At 41.4% G+C, this 19,032-nt stretch overlaps 1 protein-coding gene across 1 annotated transcript; it reads left to right on the top strand.

Annotated features, from left to right (window-relative positions):
* Window positions 1–7,004: 7,004 nt before the first annotated feature.
* On the top strand, window positions 7,005–10,929 carry zbtb8b (zinc finger and BTB domain containing 8B). Its single transcript, XM_048229844.1, has 4 exons — window positions 7,005–7,101; window positions 7,568–8,572; window positions 8,929–9,107; window positions 10,556–10,929. Exons 2-4 carry the CDS (start codon window positions 7,570–7,572, stop codon window positions 10,793–10,795), a joined length of 1,422 nt encoding a protein of 473 aa, XP_048085801.1. The 5' UTR covers window positions 7,005–7,101; window positions 7,568–7,569; the 3' UTR covers window positions 10,796–10,929.
* The last annotated feature ends 8,103 nt before the right edge of the window (window positions 10,930–19,032 follow it).

Below are 19,032 nucleotides of genomic sequence, written 5' to 3'. Positions count from 1 at the left end.
AGCGGCGCGCTGCTATGTTTGAGTTTAATTACTGTCAGAGTGCTGCCCTGTAATCACCACACACACATGTACACACACAAACTCACAAACACACGACTGTGGCTGGACTGAGGGGAAAAACCAAGAAAGGACGTACATGGCCAAGTTCCTCAACAGAGCACATACAAACACACTGTCACTCTCCTGATTGGTCATGCTCACACACACGCGCACACACTCACACACACACACACACACACACACACACACACACACACACACACACACACACACACACGTTGCATATTCTTTTAAGCACACTAGCCACAGACACACTGGGCAAGACGATAGAGTGCCCCTATCCCTTGGAGCTGAGTTTAGTGGAAGCATGTGGTAAGATATTCAGTCTTTTAAGCCTCTCCTGCTAAAGATAATACAAAGGTTTACAGGATTATTTCTGGAAGCTGTCAGCTTGGTAGAGAACGGCAGTGTGAAAGAGAGAATAGGAGAGAACAGACGGAGGGAGGGAGAGAGAGAGAGAGAGAGAGGGGGAGAGAGATGTCTGCCTCTCCTCTGAGAACAGCACAAGTACATTAGTGGAAATTACAGGGAGAAGAGAAGAGACATCCCCACTCTCCCTCCACCACAGAAAAGAGTTGTGTCTTTGCACACACAAACACATATACACACTTCCCCACAGACAAGCGTGGCGTCTTTAGATCCCCGCGCGGGCGCCTGTCCGATTAACTCCCAAACTATTGGACAGCATCACTGGCTAACCCCTGGGGACTGCTCTTATTTGGCTTAGACATGGTACAACATCCGCTTCAAAACACATGCGCACAGACATCACAGACAAACATCAGACATGCACGCACATGTATTAGCATAAAGGCAGCCACGCAAAAGACAGAGGGAGTCTGTGGCTCTTCAGTCTTGTGATCAATGAGCCAGGGGTCTGTACTGATGCCACAAGAGGCATTCTTGAGATGCTGGGGTAATTCTGAAGTTTCACGCTGCATTCTTGTGTGCCCGACAGGGGCCAGCCACACAGACGGAAAATGCCACCGTACCATGGCAATCTCTGCCCATTGTCTTGTCCCTTTAATCAGCGCTCCTCTCTGCCTCTAAATATGACTGCGGTGTGTGTTCCCGTCCTGGGAAAGTACAGCTGCCCCTGTCTGCGCCATGCACGGCCACACAGAGCCACGGCACCCCAGAGAGACAGAGCAGTGGCTCAGCACAATACATTTATCAGAGTGTCTCCCCTCCGCTGTACGCCAGCAGCACAGGCTGTGGCCACAACCCCGCAACAGGCAACTTAGAACCGTTCTGCGCAGAACAATCCAGGGATCCATCGGCGAAAACACAATCAGCGTGTTGTTGTCTTCTGTCTCTACTTAAGAGTGTTTGTTACTATTTAAAACTAATGCCTGTCCTGTTTGTTTAGACAGATATGTAGAGCAGTAAGAGGGGGTCAGTGTGTTTGACTCAGAGAATGCACAGTGGTTAAAGGCACTGGGGACTCCAAATGACTTTATACTGGCTTCTATATAAGGATTATTGGCATGAATAGTTTTATGAGGTGCTATAAATTTTCAATTTCAAAGAGGGAGCATGGTGGCTGATGTGCATCCGCCTACCCTGAGGTTTCTAGAGGCCACCACAGAGCCTTTGTGCGCATTGGGTTTACCATGGGAACATTTTTTAAACAAATAAGTCACCCAGCGACCCCTGGGTGTAAAGACAGACTTCTGAGGACTGTGGACTGTGCATAGTGTGTGCAATACAGAGAGGAAAGACAGAGTGTTTAGTTTATGTGATTCAAAAGTGCAAAACTATTTAAAAAAGAGCAAATATCTGATAGACACGGCAAGGGCTAAGTTCACCTTTGTGAGTATACAGGTGGGTCTAAAAAAATTAGAATATCGTGGAAAAGTACATTTTTACCCCCTAATTTAGTTCAAAAAGCGGATCTTTCAAATATTAGATTCATGAGATATAAAGTGAAATATGTCAAGCCATTTTTTGTTGTAATCTTACAGCTCGATTACGGCTTACAGCTAATGAAAACCAAAAATGAGTATCTCAAAATATTAAAATAAGGAGGTTATAATACAGAAATTTCGACCTTTTGAAAAGAAATAAACTAATCTGACTAATTTGACTAATCTAAAAGTTCTGGCTGCTTTTGCACAAATTACTGCATCAATGTGGCATGGTATGGAGGCAATCAGCCTGTGGCACTGCTGAGGTGTTATGGAAGCCCAGGTTGCTTTCATAGCGGCCTTAAGGTCATCTGTATTGTTGGGTCTGGTGTATCTCATTTTTCGCTTGACAATAAAGCCAATTCAGCACAGTAATACCATGGTAAGCAAACCAGTTACTAGTCCTGCTAGAAAAGGAAATCAGCATCTCCATAAAGCTTGTCAGCAGGTGGAAGCATGAAGTGCACTAAAATCTCCTGGTAGAAGGCTGCATTGACTCTGGACTTGATAAAACACAGTGGACCAACACCAGCAAATGACATGGCATCCAAATCATCACTGACTGTGGAAACATCAAACTGGACTTCAAGCAACTTGGATTCTGTGCCTCTCCACTCTTCATCCAGACTCTTGGGACCTTGATTGGACTCTGATATCCAAATGAAATGCAAATTCTGTTTTTATGTGAGAAGAGGAGTTTGGACCACTGAGCAACGGTCCAGTTCTGTCTCTTCTTAGCCTTAGCATTTCCTGGACACGTCTGTGCATGGTGGCTCTTGATGCAGACTCCAGCCTCAGTCCACTCCTTGTGATATTCCCCCAAGTTTTTGAATCGACTTGACAATTCTCTCAAGGCTGCTGTCATCCTTTTTGCTTGCATACCTTTTCATACCACACTTTGCCATTCCAGTCAACTTTCCATGAATGTGCTTTCATACAGCACTCCGTGAACACTCTGCCCACCTACTGTGGCTTGCCCTCCTTGTGGGGGGTGTCAATGAGTGCCTTCTGAACAACTATCAAGTCTGAAGTCTTTCCCATGATTGTGGTTGTGTTTACTGAACCAGACTAAGGCTCAGGAAACCGACATTTCAGTATTATAACCTCTCTATTCTAATATTTTGACATACAACTTTTTGATTTTCATGACCTGTAAGCCATAAACATCAAGATTACAACAAAAAATGGTTTGAAATATTTCACTTTATATCTAATGAATCTAGAATATATGAAAGATCCACTTTTTGAACTAAATTAGGGGGGTGAACTTTTCCACACATTTTTTGAGACCCACCTGCACCTCTCCTCACCTCAGCAGTTAGCCTCTGTTGTGTTTAATTAATTCTTTAAAGCCCCCCTTGGTAGGATTAGCTATATTCCCCCCTCTGCTGGAGAAGTTGTGCATTATGCTATTTCAAACTGGGAAAAAAACTAATGATAAAGCATGTGGATATGTTTACAATCTAGCGAAACAACTAGCATAAGTTCGGCAGAACAATGTGGACGTTACAAGGTAAGAAACACGATTTAAAACGAGTTTCTTGTTTTTCACTTCTCTTACCGGGATGTCAGTCCCAATGTTGCAAGGTTGGTTATCCGTGCGTCTGGGGATGCTAGGGGGAGCGGAGAAAGTCACCATTTTCACCAGAACTGGTTGTTTAACCATCCAAATGATTTCTAAATAGTTGTATTGAGTTGAAATAGTTACGAAGTTCCTTTAAACTTCAAGAGGAAGCTTTACCCCCACTGCCAATGATATTCTATGAGGAAGGGGAAACTCAGCAGTGAAGAAATAGAAACTGATATTTTCTTCTAGTCTTCTACCCTCTTGTGGCAACATTGCTCATCACATCACAGAAAAATATACACAGGAGAGCTACACATAAATATCCCAATCAACACACAATCTTAAATCAAGACTGGCCAACTGGATCTTGTCTAAATGACCAAATCCTGCCCAAGATGTTGGGATAATTATTGAAATACAGGTCTGACCATCCCAAATATTAAAAAGTAGGCTGACGATGGTGATTGATGGTGATTGGTCTCATCAGCAACAACGATGAGACGGCCTACAGGGAGGAGGTCCAGCACCTAACATTGTGGTGCACTGACAACAACCTGGCTCTTGTCGTGGAAAATGTCCACTTACGAATCCAACTGTCCAATTAACACTTAACTATTTAGTAATTAGCACTCTGGAACATGCCGTCCGAAGGAGACAATGTAGACAGAAGACTTTCTGAAGACTGTTGATCTTTATTCACCATATTGCAATGATAGTACAGCCCAATCAAAGACCAGACCAACCATCAAAGCAATAGGAAGATAGATATACGTTATTGATCCCTAGGGGGAATTCAAGACGAGATCTGCCTACGGATGGCTATACACTATATTTTATACTCCTCAGCCCTCGAGAAGTGCCGCCTTCTCGCGCCATCCCCAAAAACACCTTTCACCAATCAGCATCAAGCAGGGTCGCTTACATTGGTGGAAACTATCTTCCCATCATACATAAAACTATATGCAAACTTGTCTAATGCATAGGAAACATATGTAAAATAGTGTAACCTTGAGTTTTTCTGGTTCTTTCCAGTTTAGGGAAATACAGTAGGGCCTTCTTATCTGATTCTCTTCCTAGCTGGACAGGCCCTAACTCATAAGACACAGCGGCCTCCTACTCCCTGTCCTGTCCGGTCCTCACCAGCTGGATAATACCCCCTCTCCCTTGACCATGTAGACACCCTTTAAGTCATGAAAACCCACTCTCAACACCAAGAAGACCAAAGAGCTCATTGTGGACTTCAGGAAGTCTAAAGCTAGCACACACACCCCCAGTGTCATCAATGGGACTGAAGTGGAGCGTGTCACCAGCTTCAAATTTCTGGGTGTCCACATCTCTGAGGACCTCTCTTGGACCATCAACACCTCTACCCTGACCAAGAAGGCTCACCAGCGTCTCTTCTTTCTGAGGAGACTAAAGAAAGTCCACCTGTGTCCTCAGATCCTGGTGAACTTCTACCGCTACACCATCGAGAGCATCTTCACCAACTGTGTCACAGTTTGGTATGGCAACTGCTCTGCCTACGACCGAAAAGCACTCACTACCCTCCATTGAGGCCATCCAGGGCCAGCGATGCTCACCCCAACCACAGACTGTTCACCCCACTCCCCTCCGGGAGGTGCTACATGTCCCTCCACATCCGAACCAGCAGGTTCAGAGGAAGCTTCTTCCCTGCGGCTGTCACCCTACTGAACTCTGCAGTAGCTCTGCACCCTGGTGACAACCAACCAACTAAGCCCCCGCCCCTGCCTGATGCCTCCCTGCCTGTGCCTGTTGAGGTGTCCACGACCAGAGGCGGACAAAGTACACAGCTTCATTACTTGAGTAAAAGTACAGATACCCTTTGCTAAATTTTACTCAAGTACAAGTAAAAGTACAACAGTCAGATGTCTACTTAAGTAAAAGTACTGAAGTACTTGTTTTAAAAAAGTACTTGAGTATCAAGAGTACAAGAGTAGCCTACATTTTTTTTCTAAATATTGCATTACTACTGCCACAGTGCTTACATTTATGTACAGAAACGTCCTACATGGAGTTATGAAAAATGTTAATACCTTGGAGAATGTAAAAGGAATTGAAAGTAAAATCAAGTCATTTTCATCTTTTTACCATGTTGCCAGGAATGGGCAGTATTTCTAATATATATATTTAAAATACGTATTTCAAATACAAAATACTATTTTGTAATTGAAACACTTGAAGCGAAAACTATCATTAAATTGGAATAGTCTGGCGAGGTGGGGCCACAGGTTGGCACATTCCCAGGATGGATCTGCTGCGTCTTCATCCATTATTTCGTCCATGGTTTCGTCTCTTATCTAAATCTGACCAGGGAGTTGACTTTGGCGGAAAGCTGTACACTCTGCACGTATCTGTCTTTATTTTTCATACTGAATATCCACATTTATTCCGTTTTCTTATTTTATATTCTGTTATTAATACCGCTATCTATATTCTTACTACTATTATAATGTCACTGCTACTACATTGCACATATCTGTACATGTTGTTCATACATTGTTCATATTATGCCATATTTATTCTGCTCTTAAGGTAACTGCTAATACACTGCACATATTTATATTTAATTTATACTCTAAACCACCTTCTGTAAATCAACTGTATACTACTGTCTACACTGCACTATATTTATTGTCTATGCACCAACTGCCTATACTTTGTATATCACATTGCACTTTGCTGCTTTTTTTGCACTTCTGGTTAGAGGCAAACTGCATTTCATCGTCTTTGTACTTGTACTCTGCACAATGACAATAAAGTTTAATTTAATGTAATCTAATCTAATCTACCGGTAATCTCAATCTTGAGATGGTTCTCTCTGTAAAAAAGAGGCAACTTGGGTGGTGATGCTATTTCACATGCATGGAGTTTCCCTTTAAAAGTACAGGATATAAAAGCAAATTTATCGACATTTACTTAGCCTATAGGCCCAAAAAAGGGAACCTGGTGCCATCATACAGCCTAGGTTGCATGGTTCAATGGGCTCGCATTGTGTGACATGCAATTTACCTGTTTAGCTCTAAGTGATGACCACTGGATGCCCTAAAAGAACACAAGTCACTGGAGTCACAATTCATAGGTCTATTTGAGACCAGTGCTTGAAGTGGGGCGAGTTTTGAATGACTGGAATTTTTTTTTTGTAGTGTAGTCCATGATCCATGCAGGCTATTAATTCCCCTCTCCAACATGCCTCCCTAGCATAGACTACAGGTCGCAGCAAGAGGCTTCTCTATTAATCAACTGTGAAATGTAAAAGGCTAGAAATACATTTTTAGAGAACTTTCTGAAACTGTTGTTATCACTGCCTTGCTGTCCTCTCTTTCAGAATATATTCTAGCATTCAGTTGAACTGTGTTATTTTATACTGTAGGTGGCGGTATTGCACCGACTGGTGTTTAATCTGCTAATGCTGAAGGCAAAAGAAGTAGTGTAGTCCATATACCGGAAGTGTTTCCTGTTCAATGCTTGAAATAAGATAACAATGGAAAAGTCATGTTAAAAACGATATAAGGAATTAACGACGACCAACGATTTCACATATTTTGGGTGGGTAACCCCTACAGCTTAGCATATGTATAATATTACATTATTTTGGATTATAATTTTTCTTCATTTAAAGTGTGATTTTCTGACTCTTAAACATGTTGCTAACGTAAGTTCACTAGGCTGCTAAAGGGACTCTTATATGTCAAGCAGTGTATGGATACATTTTCATTTTATGTCGTTGTGGTATTATAGTGTGTATTTTCATCAGCAGGGAATTATGTGTTTAAATTGTTAAGAAAATGTGAAGAAAGGAAATACATTCGCCTATCCATATACCAAGCATTGTCCATTTAAAGACAAGGTGGTTAATCTAACTCTGGCAAGCATGCATTCTCATTAATGTGTGGTTTAGTGCTATTAGCAGGAATGTCATGTGCTAATTGATTGCCTACTGACTGAGTGATTTGGGATGATCTAATTATGTTGTTGTTGATCTTTTTCATGTCTCGACTGTTTGTGGGGAAAGCCATGGAGATTCCAAGCTACATGTCTAAGCTGCTCTGTGAACTAAATGAACAGCGCAAGCGGGATTTCTTCTGTGACTGCAGCATCATTGTGGAGGGTCAAGTCTTCAAGGCACACAGGAACATACTGTTTGCAGGGAGCGGCTATTTCCGTGCCTTACTGGTCCACTATCTGCAGGACAGTGGCCAACGACACAGCACAGCCTCATTGGATATTGTCACTGCAACAGCCTTCTCGCTCATCTTGGACTTTCTGTACTCTGGCCGACTGGATTTGTGCAGTGACAATGTTATTGAGGTGATGTCAGCTGCCAGCTATCTTCAGATGACTGATGTGGTGAACTTCTGCAAGAGTTACATTCACGATTCACTGGAGATCTGCTCTCGAGGGAAGGAGCAGGAGACGCAAACAAGGGGAGAAAGGGAGAAGGAGGCCCAGGGGCCGGCAGACAGCAGGACACCAGCTGAGGGGCCCAGCATAACTGTGTCTCCCACCTCTCAAGACGGAAGGACAGGAACACAACCCATCACTCAGTGTTCTCACAACACTCCCCCCAACACTACCATATCTGCTGCCTTAAGTAGCAGACATTCCGAGGAGAGCGAGAGCTCACGGGGGCAGGCCAGTACTGCTATCTCTGTAGATCCCCCTGTTAAGAGAGACCCAGAGAACCCAGCGGGCTGCTCTTCAGGGAACTTGCTGTTTGGATTTGTGCATCCCAAGATAGAGTTCGACCCAGATGAGGAGAACGAGGAGTCCCCACAATCTAAAGAAGCAGGCCACTTTTCCAGGTCCACTCATTTCGACAGCCGCACACTAGCAGCAAGCCTGTCCGCTAGTGCTGAAGCAACTGCCCAGGAGTACGACAGTTATCAGGCCAAGATGATGCAGTACTATAGTCCGGGCATAGGAGGGGGTGCAGTGGCTGGGCGTGGGGATGAAGGCATGGGCCTTGGAAGCTCAGCCAGTATGGAGATCCACAGTGACTGGTTTGGGGAGGATGCAGGTGAGAGGATGCTTCATTCTTTGTGTCCTCCAGCAGTCTGATCATGGGGAACTGTGGCCAGCAGTGCCTGCTTTTACACAGTGCAATTCATTATTTATTAAAGACTTTAAAATGAATTTTATGATCCCAAAGGTGAAGATGTGATACCAAATCGTGTTACCAGCACAAAACTTAGCCTTCTTTAAAAAATGGCAAATTACTGCACACTGTTGAACAGAAACAGGAAAACCAAGCTGACAAACATGCAGCCTTGTTTTTTTAAACCTTATTTTTGTGTGTTAACCTTTTCCCCCAAAAAGCTACCATGGTTGTATCTTTTGCTGTATATGTATTGTATCTCTTGGTTTGTGCTTTAGGGGATGGTCTGGTGGTGTCAGTGAAGCTCCATAAATGCCCGTACTGCCCCTACACTTCCAAGCAGAGGGGCATCCTGAAGCGACACATACGGTGCCACACAGGAGAACGCCCGTACCCTTGCCATACATGTGGCAAGCGTTTCACACGCCAGGAACATCTTCGCAGTCATGCCCTCAGTGTAAGTGTTTTCTTTTTTTATGGATTAAAATGACCCACCACATTTATCCCATTTGTTGCACATAAAGTTGTATTTTTCACCATTAAAAATAGCTGAATGTAATCATTTTAGATAACTATCAAGCTTCACTTAGAAGTTTATTCCAAGGTGGGGTTGTAGAATAAATGGAGGAAATAATTGTTTTTGTAGATTAGATTGTTGAGGCCAGGGGGTTGAGATTTGGACGGTTACCTTCCACCAGTTAGAATCCAGATCATCCACCACAATCTTTAAAAATGGCATTTCATGTTGTGCTCACTTCTGGCCACTTTTTCACAAACAAGCCACCAACATTGTTCGTAGACACGAAAGTATGTTGTCTATTGATGGTAATTTGATACCATAGATTTAATAGAGACCCAGTCAGACCAATAGTATGAAAAATCAGGAACAGAGTTTATTTACAATGATGCGCATCAAGGGAGAGACAGCATGACTTCACCTAAAGATCCATCAGCTGCTCTAACTAGACAAGGAAATCGTTAGGGTTTAAGTATCCTTCCAGGCTGATGGGATATGGCGTTGGTCATCCCATCTCACGTGGACTACACAGAATCAGACCCTGATTAGTGGCAACCTGGCAATCCGGAGCAGATAGCTACTGACGCAGCCATGCAGAATAGTGAAACACTGTGAAGTCATAATATTCCCGCTTATCTCTAAATACAGTCACACAGAGATATACACAGGGACAGTACAGATATCCTACAGTCATTACATAGAATCATACTTTTAGTATCAAAGTGACCCACTAATGAGAAATGCAGAACATTAAACCACATATTGGAATATTGGACATAATGTTCTATTCCACTTTCTCTCTCTGGAGAGGATGCTCCTAGCTAGTCTTTTAAAGCTGGGAGCATTAACCATAGATGCATAGATGACATAATCTGTGGCCCTCTTTAATGTGTCACCTAATTGGCTTGTTTGTAAAAGTGTGGCTTGATGGTGACAGCCATTTAAAGGGATATTCCACCATTTGGGGAAATACTCTCATTTTCCACCTCCCCTTGAGTTAAACAATTGAGTTTTACCTTTCCCCAGTTCATCCAGCCGTTCTCTGAGTCTGACAGTAACACTTTTAGCTCCAGCTCATTGAATCAGATTAGACCGTTATCTTATAGCAGAGATGCTAACGATCTAATCTGATTCAATGAGCTGGAGCTAAAAGTGCTACTGTCAGACTGTGCAGAATCGGGCATTGAAATGAATGGGGTCAGTACTTCCTCCCTCTCTCCAGGTCTATATCATGCCTCCATGGTTGAGAACATGTTAGACTGGCAGTGTACTGTAAATATGCTTAACTCAAATGCCCTTAATGGCTCAGGTTCAAAGGATAGGGTATATGGAGGCCCTGTAGCCTTGTTTCTGTGTACTGAACATGATCCTATGTGTTTGGGTGGCAGGTGCATCGCACAAACTGGCCTGTAGTGTGTAAGGGCTGCCGGCGTGTCTTCACGGATGGCGTCTCTCACAGTCTGAAACGCTCTGGCTTATGTGAAGGCTGTACCTGTGTCACCACCACACAACAGGACCCAGGTTCCACAAATCCCAGCAGCCAGTCGGAGGGCTCGGACCGTAGCAACACAGAACCTGACTGGCCAGTCTTCATGGATGATGGTAATGAGGCAGAAGGAGGGAACTGATGAGAGCCACCCAAGCCCTTCCTGTTGCGGAATGTGGAATGTTGGGATGCTAATGAAATGCGTCAGCCAAATCTAATGTAATGTACCGTATTTTCCGGACTATAAGTCGCTCCTGAGTATAAGTCGCATCAGTGAAAAAATGCGTCATGAACAGGAAAAAAACAATATATAAGTCGCACCTGACTATAAGTCGCATTTATTTAGAAATGTATTTCACAAAATCAAAAATCAAAAACAGAGACTATGTAACTGGATTATTGAGGCCAAAAAGATTAATGAAGATGAAGGAGTGAAGGCAGCCAAGAGGAGGGCAGGAAGGTAATTGCAAAGCAAAAGATTCACTGAAAGAAAATGCCATGAGGTGCACCAAAATGTATCTAAAATGTGGAGAATACAATGCAATCAAGCATTTTGGGCGATGTGGAGTCACAAGCTGGCAGCAGATTAAATGCTCATGAGAGAAAAAAAAGATGCAGTTTTAGACATGACCGAAACGATAGGCCCGACGGTGGTAGGCCTAATTGTAAAAGCAATTTACAAAAGATTCACTGAACAAAAATGCTGATATGATACATGAAAATGTAGCTAAAAATGTGGAGAATACAATGCAATCAAGCATTTTGGGCGATGTGGAGTCACAAGCTGGCAGCAGATTAAATGCTCATGAGAGAGAAAAAGATGCAGTTTTAGACATGACCGAAACGATAGGCCCGACGGTAGGCCTAATTGTAAAGCAATTTACAAAAGATTCACTGAACAAAAATGCTGATATGATACATGAAAATGTAGCTAAAAATGTGGAGAATACAATGCAATCAAGCATTTTGGGCGATGTGGAGTCACAAGCTGGCAGCAGATTAAATGCTCACGACAGAGAAAAAGACGGTTTTAAAAGGACGTGACCCTAAGCTGAGGCAAGCCATGGCAATAGGCCAATAGGCCCGACGGTATTTGTAAAGCAATTCACATAAGATTCACAGAACAAAAATGCTGATGTGGTACATGAAAATGTAGCTAAATATGTGGAGAATGCAATGCAATCAAGCATTTTGGACGATGTGGAGACACAAGCTGGCAGCAGATTAAATGCTCGAGAGAGAAAAAGATGCGGGTTTAAATTAGGCCTACTTCTGTGCATATTCATTACGTGAAAGATAATTAGTAGCAAAACAGCGATCAAATATTACATGGCAGTGCGTTTTGTTTTCAAATGTTTTCATGCATGTCTAGATAACAGGTGAGGAATGTTTAGGAGACTCGTAAATCCTCAAATTTAGGGTGCGCAAAGCACAGCACCTTTATTTGGCCATGGCTTGTATTCGAGTCAGCTATAATAGTCCTTTATTTCTTTTATTGTGAGACATAGGCCTACTTTTCGTTTGGGGCGGCATGGGTAGGCTATCAAAAGCAGATGTTTAATTTGAGATTTAATTTATGTTTGGACTGTTGATTATATTGCTAAATATCGGGACTGATGACCACTGAAATCTGTGGGGTATTTAATGGCTTACTATTAAGTTTAAGTTTCAGTGTCGGGAATTTCGATTGCCATCTACTTATTGCGAGATAAGGTATCCGCGCTTTCATTCATTCGTGTGCTGTGCTGCAAGGGAAACCTTATTCCGTATAGCCAAAGATGTCTAAGATAGCCTAAATGTAGTTATTTTTTAAATTATGCATGATTTACTTTTTTATAAAATTCATAGGCTGATGCCTGGCAGCAACAATTGTGTTTAAATGTAGGTTACTGCTTCAGCCTCTAGCTCAGAGGGGCGGCATGAGACTACCTTGAGAGCAATGAGGGCAACGTGTTGGAGACTCATGGTGTAGGACAATGACTTTTCATTGGCAACAATACCAACCAACAATATAAAATATTAAGAAGAGCTCTTTTATGAGTTAAATTGAAACAAAATTATACTGGCTTTTATTTGTCCAAATCTGAGGCCCGGCTATAAATAGAATCCCTGCCATAATTTGACGATTTAGGTATGCACGTGTGTTTCAGGCGTAGTGCAAGCACTAATCTCTGACTGAAAGTGCACAGGACTTGTGCATTTGAGAGCGTTCTCTCGCGGCTGTAGACGTAATGTTTCACTTAGGGTTCATGTCAGTTAATATAAATTAACATTTAAAAACATGTTCAATTATATATTTTTTCATATATAAGTCACACCTGATTATAAGTCGCAGGACCAGCCAAACTATGAAAAAAAGTGTGACTTATAGTCCGGAAAATACGGAAATGATAATAAGACACAATAGTCAAGTCATTTGGCTCCTCGTACCAGCCATATCTCTTGTGGGAACTTACATTAAGGGAGTGACTTAACTCAGTAAGTCTTGTGTTACAGCTGCATCTCTCTGAAACATTTAACATGCATGGGAATTCCCAATGGGTATTTATTCCAAGAGAACAATAGGCCAGTTTGATAGGCCTGAGGGATCAGCTAAGAGGTGTTGCTGTTAGCAGCATGGGCAAACATCATCCATGATGAGTAATGCTGATCTGAACTTCATGTTGCTTGCTCACTGATCATAATTGATACTGTTTTAATCACTTTGGAACAGAGATCAACCGAGACCAGATACAGTGTGCATTTTCAGTGCTGTTGTACAGCACGTGTGACCCTTGGAAAGGAGTTCAAAATATCTGTAAGACTATGTGCATTGGTCTTGGTTGGAACAGCATATTAAGGGTGGAGATTACTTTTTACTGTTGTATGTTCCACAAACAAATCTACACATTGTAGTACTAAGTACTGAACAACCAGAAGCTACCTCAATACAGTGTGTAGAGTATGTATGTTCCATTAATTAGTAAGTTGTTTAAGATTCCTAAGACCAGAGATGTGCAAATCAAGTGTGGAAATTGTAGTTAGATCTGAGAAGTTTTGTTTTGTTGTGTAATTTAGTTGCATCAGTATCATGAATGGATGATGTCATTACATATTTTGAATCATGAGCAGTAAATGTAATGGAATTTGAAAAACAAACAAAATATATTGTAAATATACAATTGCACTAAAATAAATGTGATATTGAGCATTAATTGTTTTTCTGTTTAATGGTGTCTTCTTAAATCCTCTAGCTTGGGGCCTGTATTTGCATAAATACCTTCATAGAAATTATTAATTCCTAGGGAGCTCATTGACTAATCCCACACCTCAAACACATACATTTCCCCTTTGTTCATTTGCCAAACACTTTTATCCATAGTGGCTTACAGTGCAAAAAAACAACAATGAAACTGGCCACTGTGTTAAATGGACACTTAAGAAAGACAGGAGTCATCTGCTTCAGGCTGGCCCATTTGAAAGAAAGAATGACAGTAGGAGAAGGATGGAACAAAATACACACACACATATATGGAAAATTGCCGGTAGATATGGATGGGGGGAGAGGTAGTAACCGGCTGTAAAGAGTTATAGCATATCCTATGGGAAAATAACATGGGGTTTTGAATTATCGCATCTGTTAAACTCTCGCGGCGGTGAAGAAGTGTGAAATGCAGACGTTTTGCACCCCCTGCTCTTCGAGTGGCTCCTGTGAACTTCAGTACGTTAAGACACCAAACTTAGATTTTTGTTACCCCAGAGCTAACTTGCAATGCAACTAGCCATAGATAGTTATTAGGGGTCCGAGCAGCGTAGCTATTGTTTCTTGTAGCTATTGTTTCTGTACCGTTCATTTTTGGCCAAAATTCTGTAAAAGTCATACTGCAGCCTAAACGGTAACTCCAAAACTCTTCAAATGTTCAGGTATGGTTACCAGTACCCCCCTCTGTCCATAACCCAAAATTTGGGGTACTGCACCCAAAGGTGGCGCTGTTGGAAAAAAAAGTTAATTATGCTAATTTCTCCTTACCAGATTGACCTAGACTCAAAATTCTTTCATAATATTAATCTCTAAACTCAGATGCATCTTTTTGGCCCTGGTCTTATGGTCTAAAAATGTTTACTTTTGACACAATTTCATGGAAAAGCCAAACATTATAAAAAGTTTCACACTCTTCAAAAATAATCAAATCTTCACCAAAATTCTCACAGACAATGTTTAGACCAAGCCTCACAAAAGTTATCGGTCAGAATTTTGATATTTTTTTCAATTTCAGAGATATAGGCCAATAAAGTTAGACCACTTAGGCCATTTTTCCTATATCACCTATATTCCTATATGAGTATTTTTTTTCCCTAGGAGAACAACCATACAACCATCATTATGTGGATACCATTAACAGTGCACATTTTCAGATCTGTACTCTTTTTTATAAAGCCCTTAATTCTATTGTCAAATGTATGCTAGGAATTTTCTTGATGTTGTGTGTTTGCCAACACACATTTTCACCATGTGAATGTGACTGTCAAATATGTAGGATTGTCAGTGGGATAATGCCTAGTGCTGGTGTTTGTTAGGTTGAGAGTTCGAATCCCAGGTAGTGCTTTAGACTCTAGCTCGAATACTATTGGTTATTGAAGATTCACACCATTGAACAGCACCTGAATGACATCAGGCAATCAACATCCACAGTCATTAGCTGCCAAGAATCAGAATGCCGAGACACTCTGACATTTAGGGGAACTTCTTTGTTTACTATTTTTCCTTCATCATTAAGTCTATCATATTTATATTTCAGCCATTAGTGTTCTTCTCTACAAATGTCTAATTGCCCCAGAATTTCAAAAAGATTTCAGGTGTACTCTTTCAGGAAAGCCCTTCATTTTATTGTCAAATGGATGCTTGGAGTTTTTCTTGTGTGTTTACCAACACACATTTTCACCATGTGAATGTGACTACTCAATGTGTATGATTGTTAGTGGCTCAGTGGGATAATGCCTTGTGCTGGTGTTTCTTAGGTTGAGTGTTCGAATCCCGAACTTTAGGATCAAGCTGCACATGGTCATTTAAGAGTCACACCATTGAACAGCACCTGAATGACATCAGCCAATCAACATTCACACTCATTAGTTGCCAAGAATCAGAATGCCGAGACACTCTATGACATTCAGGGAACTTCTTTGTTTACTATTTTTCCTTCATCATTAAGTCTATCATATTTATATTTCATCCATTAGTATTCTTCTCTACAAATGTCTAATTGCCCCAGAATTTTAAAAAGTTTTCAGGTGTACTCTTTTAGGAAAGTCCTTCATGTTATTGTCATATGTATTCTTGGGAGTTTTTCTTGTTCTGTGTTTACCAATACACATTTTCACCATGTGAATGTGACTGGCCAACATGTAGGATTGACGGTGGCTCAGTGGGATAATGCCTTGTTCTGGTGATCCTTAGGTTGAGAGTTCAAATCCCACTTGAAGCATTAGTGTTAGAATACTGTTGGGTTGTGGATGTTAGCATACTACAATAGAATGCTGTTGGGTTGTGGAGGTTAACACACTATACTACACCCTATAACATTACAGCTATTTGTCAATATGGACTTGTAGTGCAAGGCAAGTATAACTTTAAAGGCTGTTTATCTTATTGACTCCGACACAGCTGTAGCCTATAATTATTTGTTATTCTTATAATATTTGTAATTTCTTATACATATTTAGTCTTCCACTTGACAGAACAACTCTGTATCGGTTAAGGATGTCACGCATGAAACAATGCTGCAGAAACACGAAAATACGACTTTGAGTTTAGTAGGCTATAATTTTCAGTTCCTGTTTATCTATTGCACGATGGGTAATAATTTAAAGGAATCGTGTTGCAGTCTTGTAAATAGTGACCCTGCAAGATCCCTAGTCATTGCAAAATCATAGTCTGTGACTTAAAACTCTACTTGTCTTTAGATGTGAGAGGGTCTGAGACTGTAGTCTTTCAAAAATCTTTTCCAAATCTTTCCAAAGTCTGTCAGTGTAAGGAGGGCTTGAGGTGAAAGTGCTGTGGAGAAATTGCAGGATTGCAGCTGTGCAGAAATTGCAGCACACCCAGCATACCTGCTGGGAAACCCTGTAGCTCCGGAGCAGGGGCTCAGACCAGGATAAATTGTTTGCTCGCCCTCAGTTCACTCTTTTGTTCATCTCAACCAAGCACTCCAGTGTGTCCTGCTCTGTGTGCGTCTTTGAGTTAACGTAAGTCATTACTTTAATGACCCTCACTATGACTTTTGTGATGTTTATCAGTTTGTAGAGTAGCTCTACCATCATGTGTGAAGTTAAGGTCTTTGTTGGTTTGGTGTGTTGGAGTCCCATGTGAGGGATGATTAGGTGATGTTGGTTGACTTGGGATGTCAAGTATTGTTTAGTTCTACCTTATATAGCCATATGATTTCAGTTTATTGTTCAAATGTCAATTGGTTTGTTTGTGAGTTGGGATCTGTACTGATTTACCCCATTTCACTGATTACTCCATTTTCTGCTTGTTTCCTCTTTAATGCAGCACACATACAAGTAAAGAACAAAAGAACAGATGAATTGAAAATCAAATAAAGTTCACTTGTGTTGCACCGAAACCTGCCATCTCGTGTCATCACTCCATACCATTGAGCCTTCTGACTGAGGCTCTGCCTGCTCGCCACACACTCACTCTACCTCGACCCACATCGCCCCCTACAGTTCCTTCAGTTGGGTTAGCATACTAGAATAGAATACTGTTAAGAATACTGTTGGGTTGTGGAGGTTGGCACACTATAACGTTACAGCTACTTGTCAGGACTTGTCGTGCAAGGCAAGTATAACTGCATAATTATAGGCTGTTCATCTTATTGACTCCAACACAGAACCCACCCCCACCCCCCTTCACCTACCACCACAAATACAATTCCATTCTGTGGGAAACACTGCCTCCCATTATCAGACCCTTCATCTTACCCATGACAAATGCATAGTCCTGTAGAATAGAGTATTGTTAGAATACTATTGAGTTGTGGAGATTAGCGCACTAGAATACTACTGTTAGAATACTGTTGGGTTGTGGAGGTTAGCACACTAGAATAGGGTATTGTTAGAATACTATTAGGTTGTGGAAGTTAGCACACTATAACGTTACAGCACAGGGTAATCCTAGCCTGGGTGTTCCCATGCTGCCTTGCGCTGATTTGATTCACGCTGCTAAGGCAGCCTGGAGACCATGGAGCAAATTTTTGCCTGAGATAGGGAACCAATCACAGAACGGGGGAAAGCAAGACGATGATGAGCTATGCACAGACGCATTTGATAGACATCCGTGGCACCCAATAAACGGATCTGGGCATTTTTTTCAAATACGAGAAAATGAACGTTTGGTCCCCAGACCACGTCTCATTGAGAAGTGGTGCCGCTAGCCAGGCTAGGGTAATCCTAATTTTATGCATCAAATTTATTCCAATCCAACTCAAAAAGTTTTGAACAACACAAAGTGAAGATTTTATCCAGATCAAAACAAAGAATAGATTATGTGATCTAATCCAATTTCAGGATCCTTGTTTCCCTTTAAACAAGCCATTTTCAAGATTTGATCCAATCCGATAGCCGAAATCCGGTAACTGAAATCCGATAACCGAAATCCGATCACGTTTCTTTTGAACAATTGGGCCCAAACAATCAAAGCATATGTAAAACTAAAAAGCTATGCTACCTCATGTTCGTTTTGCTCAGACCCCGTAAATCACCGCTTGCGGTTATATTTAACTTTGGTTCTTTTTTGTAGGTGAACTTCAGAGGCCTATTCTAGCAGAAGAGGTGATGCGCCGCATCAGTAATGACATCTCTTAAAAGTGATGCGTGAGTGAGCAGGGCATCTCATTTCCCCTATCTGCCTCTCCTTCATTCATCAATCCTCCTATTGTTCCTCCCTAGTTTCCTTCACAAAATGAATTGGGAGGGAGGATGGACAAATAGAGAAATGATCTGCACCCCAAGAGTTGTGCACCAGTGGCACCTCTACTGGTGGCCTTTTTTTCTTTTTGAATTTGCTGATAATGCTGTTAGTAAAATAATCTTTTCATCTTTTTTGCAGCATGGCTTATAAATATATAATACTTTGGTGATAAAGTTAAGTAATCAAAGCGGTGCAAGTAAATAAACTAACAACTTTGTGCTTCTGAAAGAATACTTCATCCTTACATTGGATGTAAAATCCAGACAAATAACAGCCTAAAGCACTACAATGGTTGAAAGGTGCTGTTTTCAATATGTGCAGTTTTCAGCACATGAAAATGCTTCTGCCAAGCTATTTTCATATTCCAAAAAATCTGTTACAAAAGTTTCTTCTGCAACAAAAAATTAGTAATACTGATATCAACTACAAAC

Source organism: Alosa alosa, chromosome 20, assembly GCF_017589495.1.
Source record: "Alosa alosa isolate M-15738 ecotype Scorff River chromosome 20, AALO_Geno_1.1, whole genome shotgun sequence".
Classification (NCBI taxonomy): Eukaryota; Metazoa; Chordata; class Actinopteri; order Clupeiformes; family Clupeidae; genus Alosa; species Alosa alosa.
This window is presented reverse-complemented; position numbering and strand designations above follow the sequence as displayed.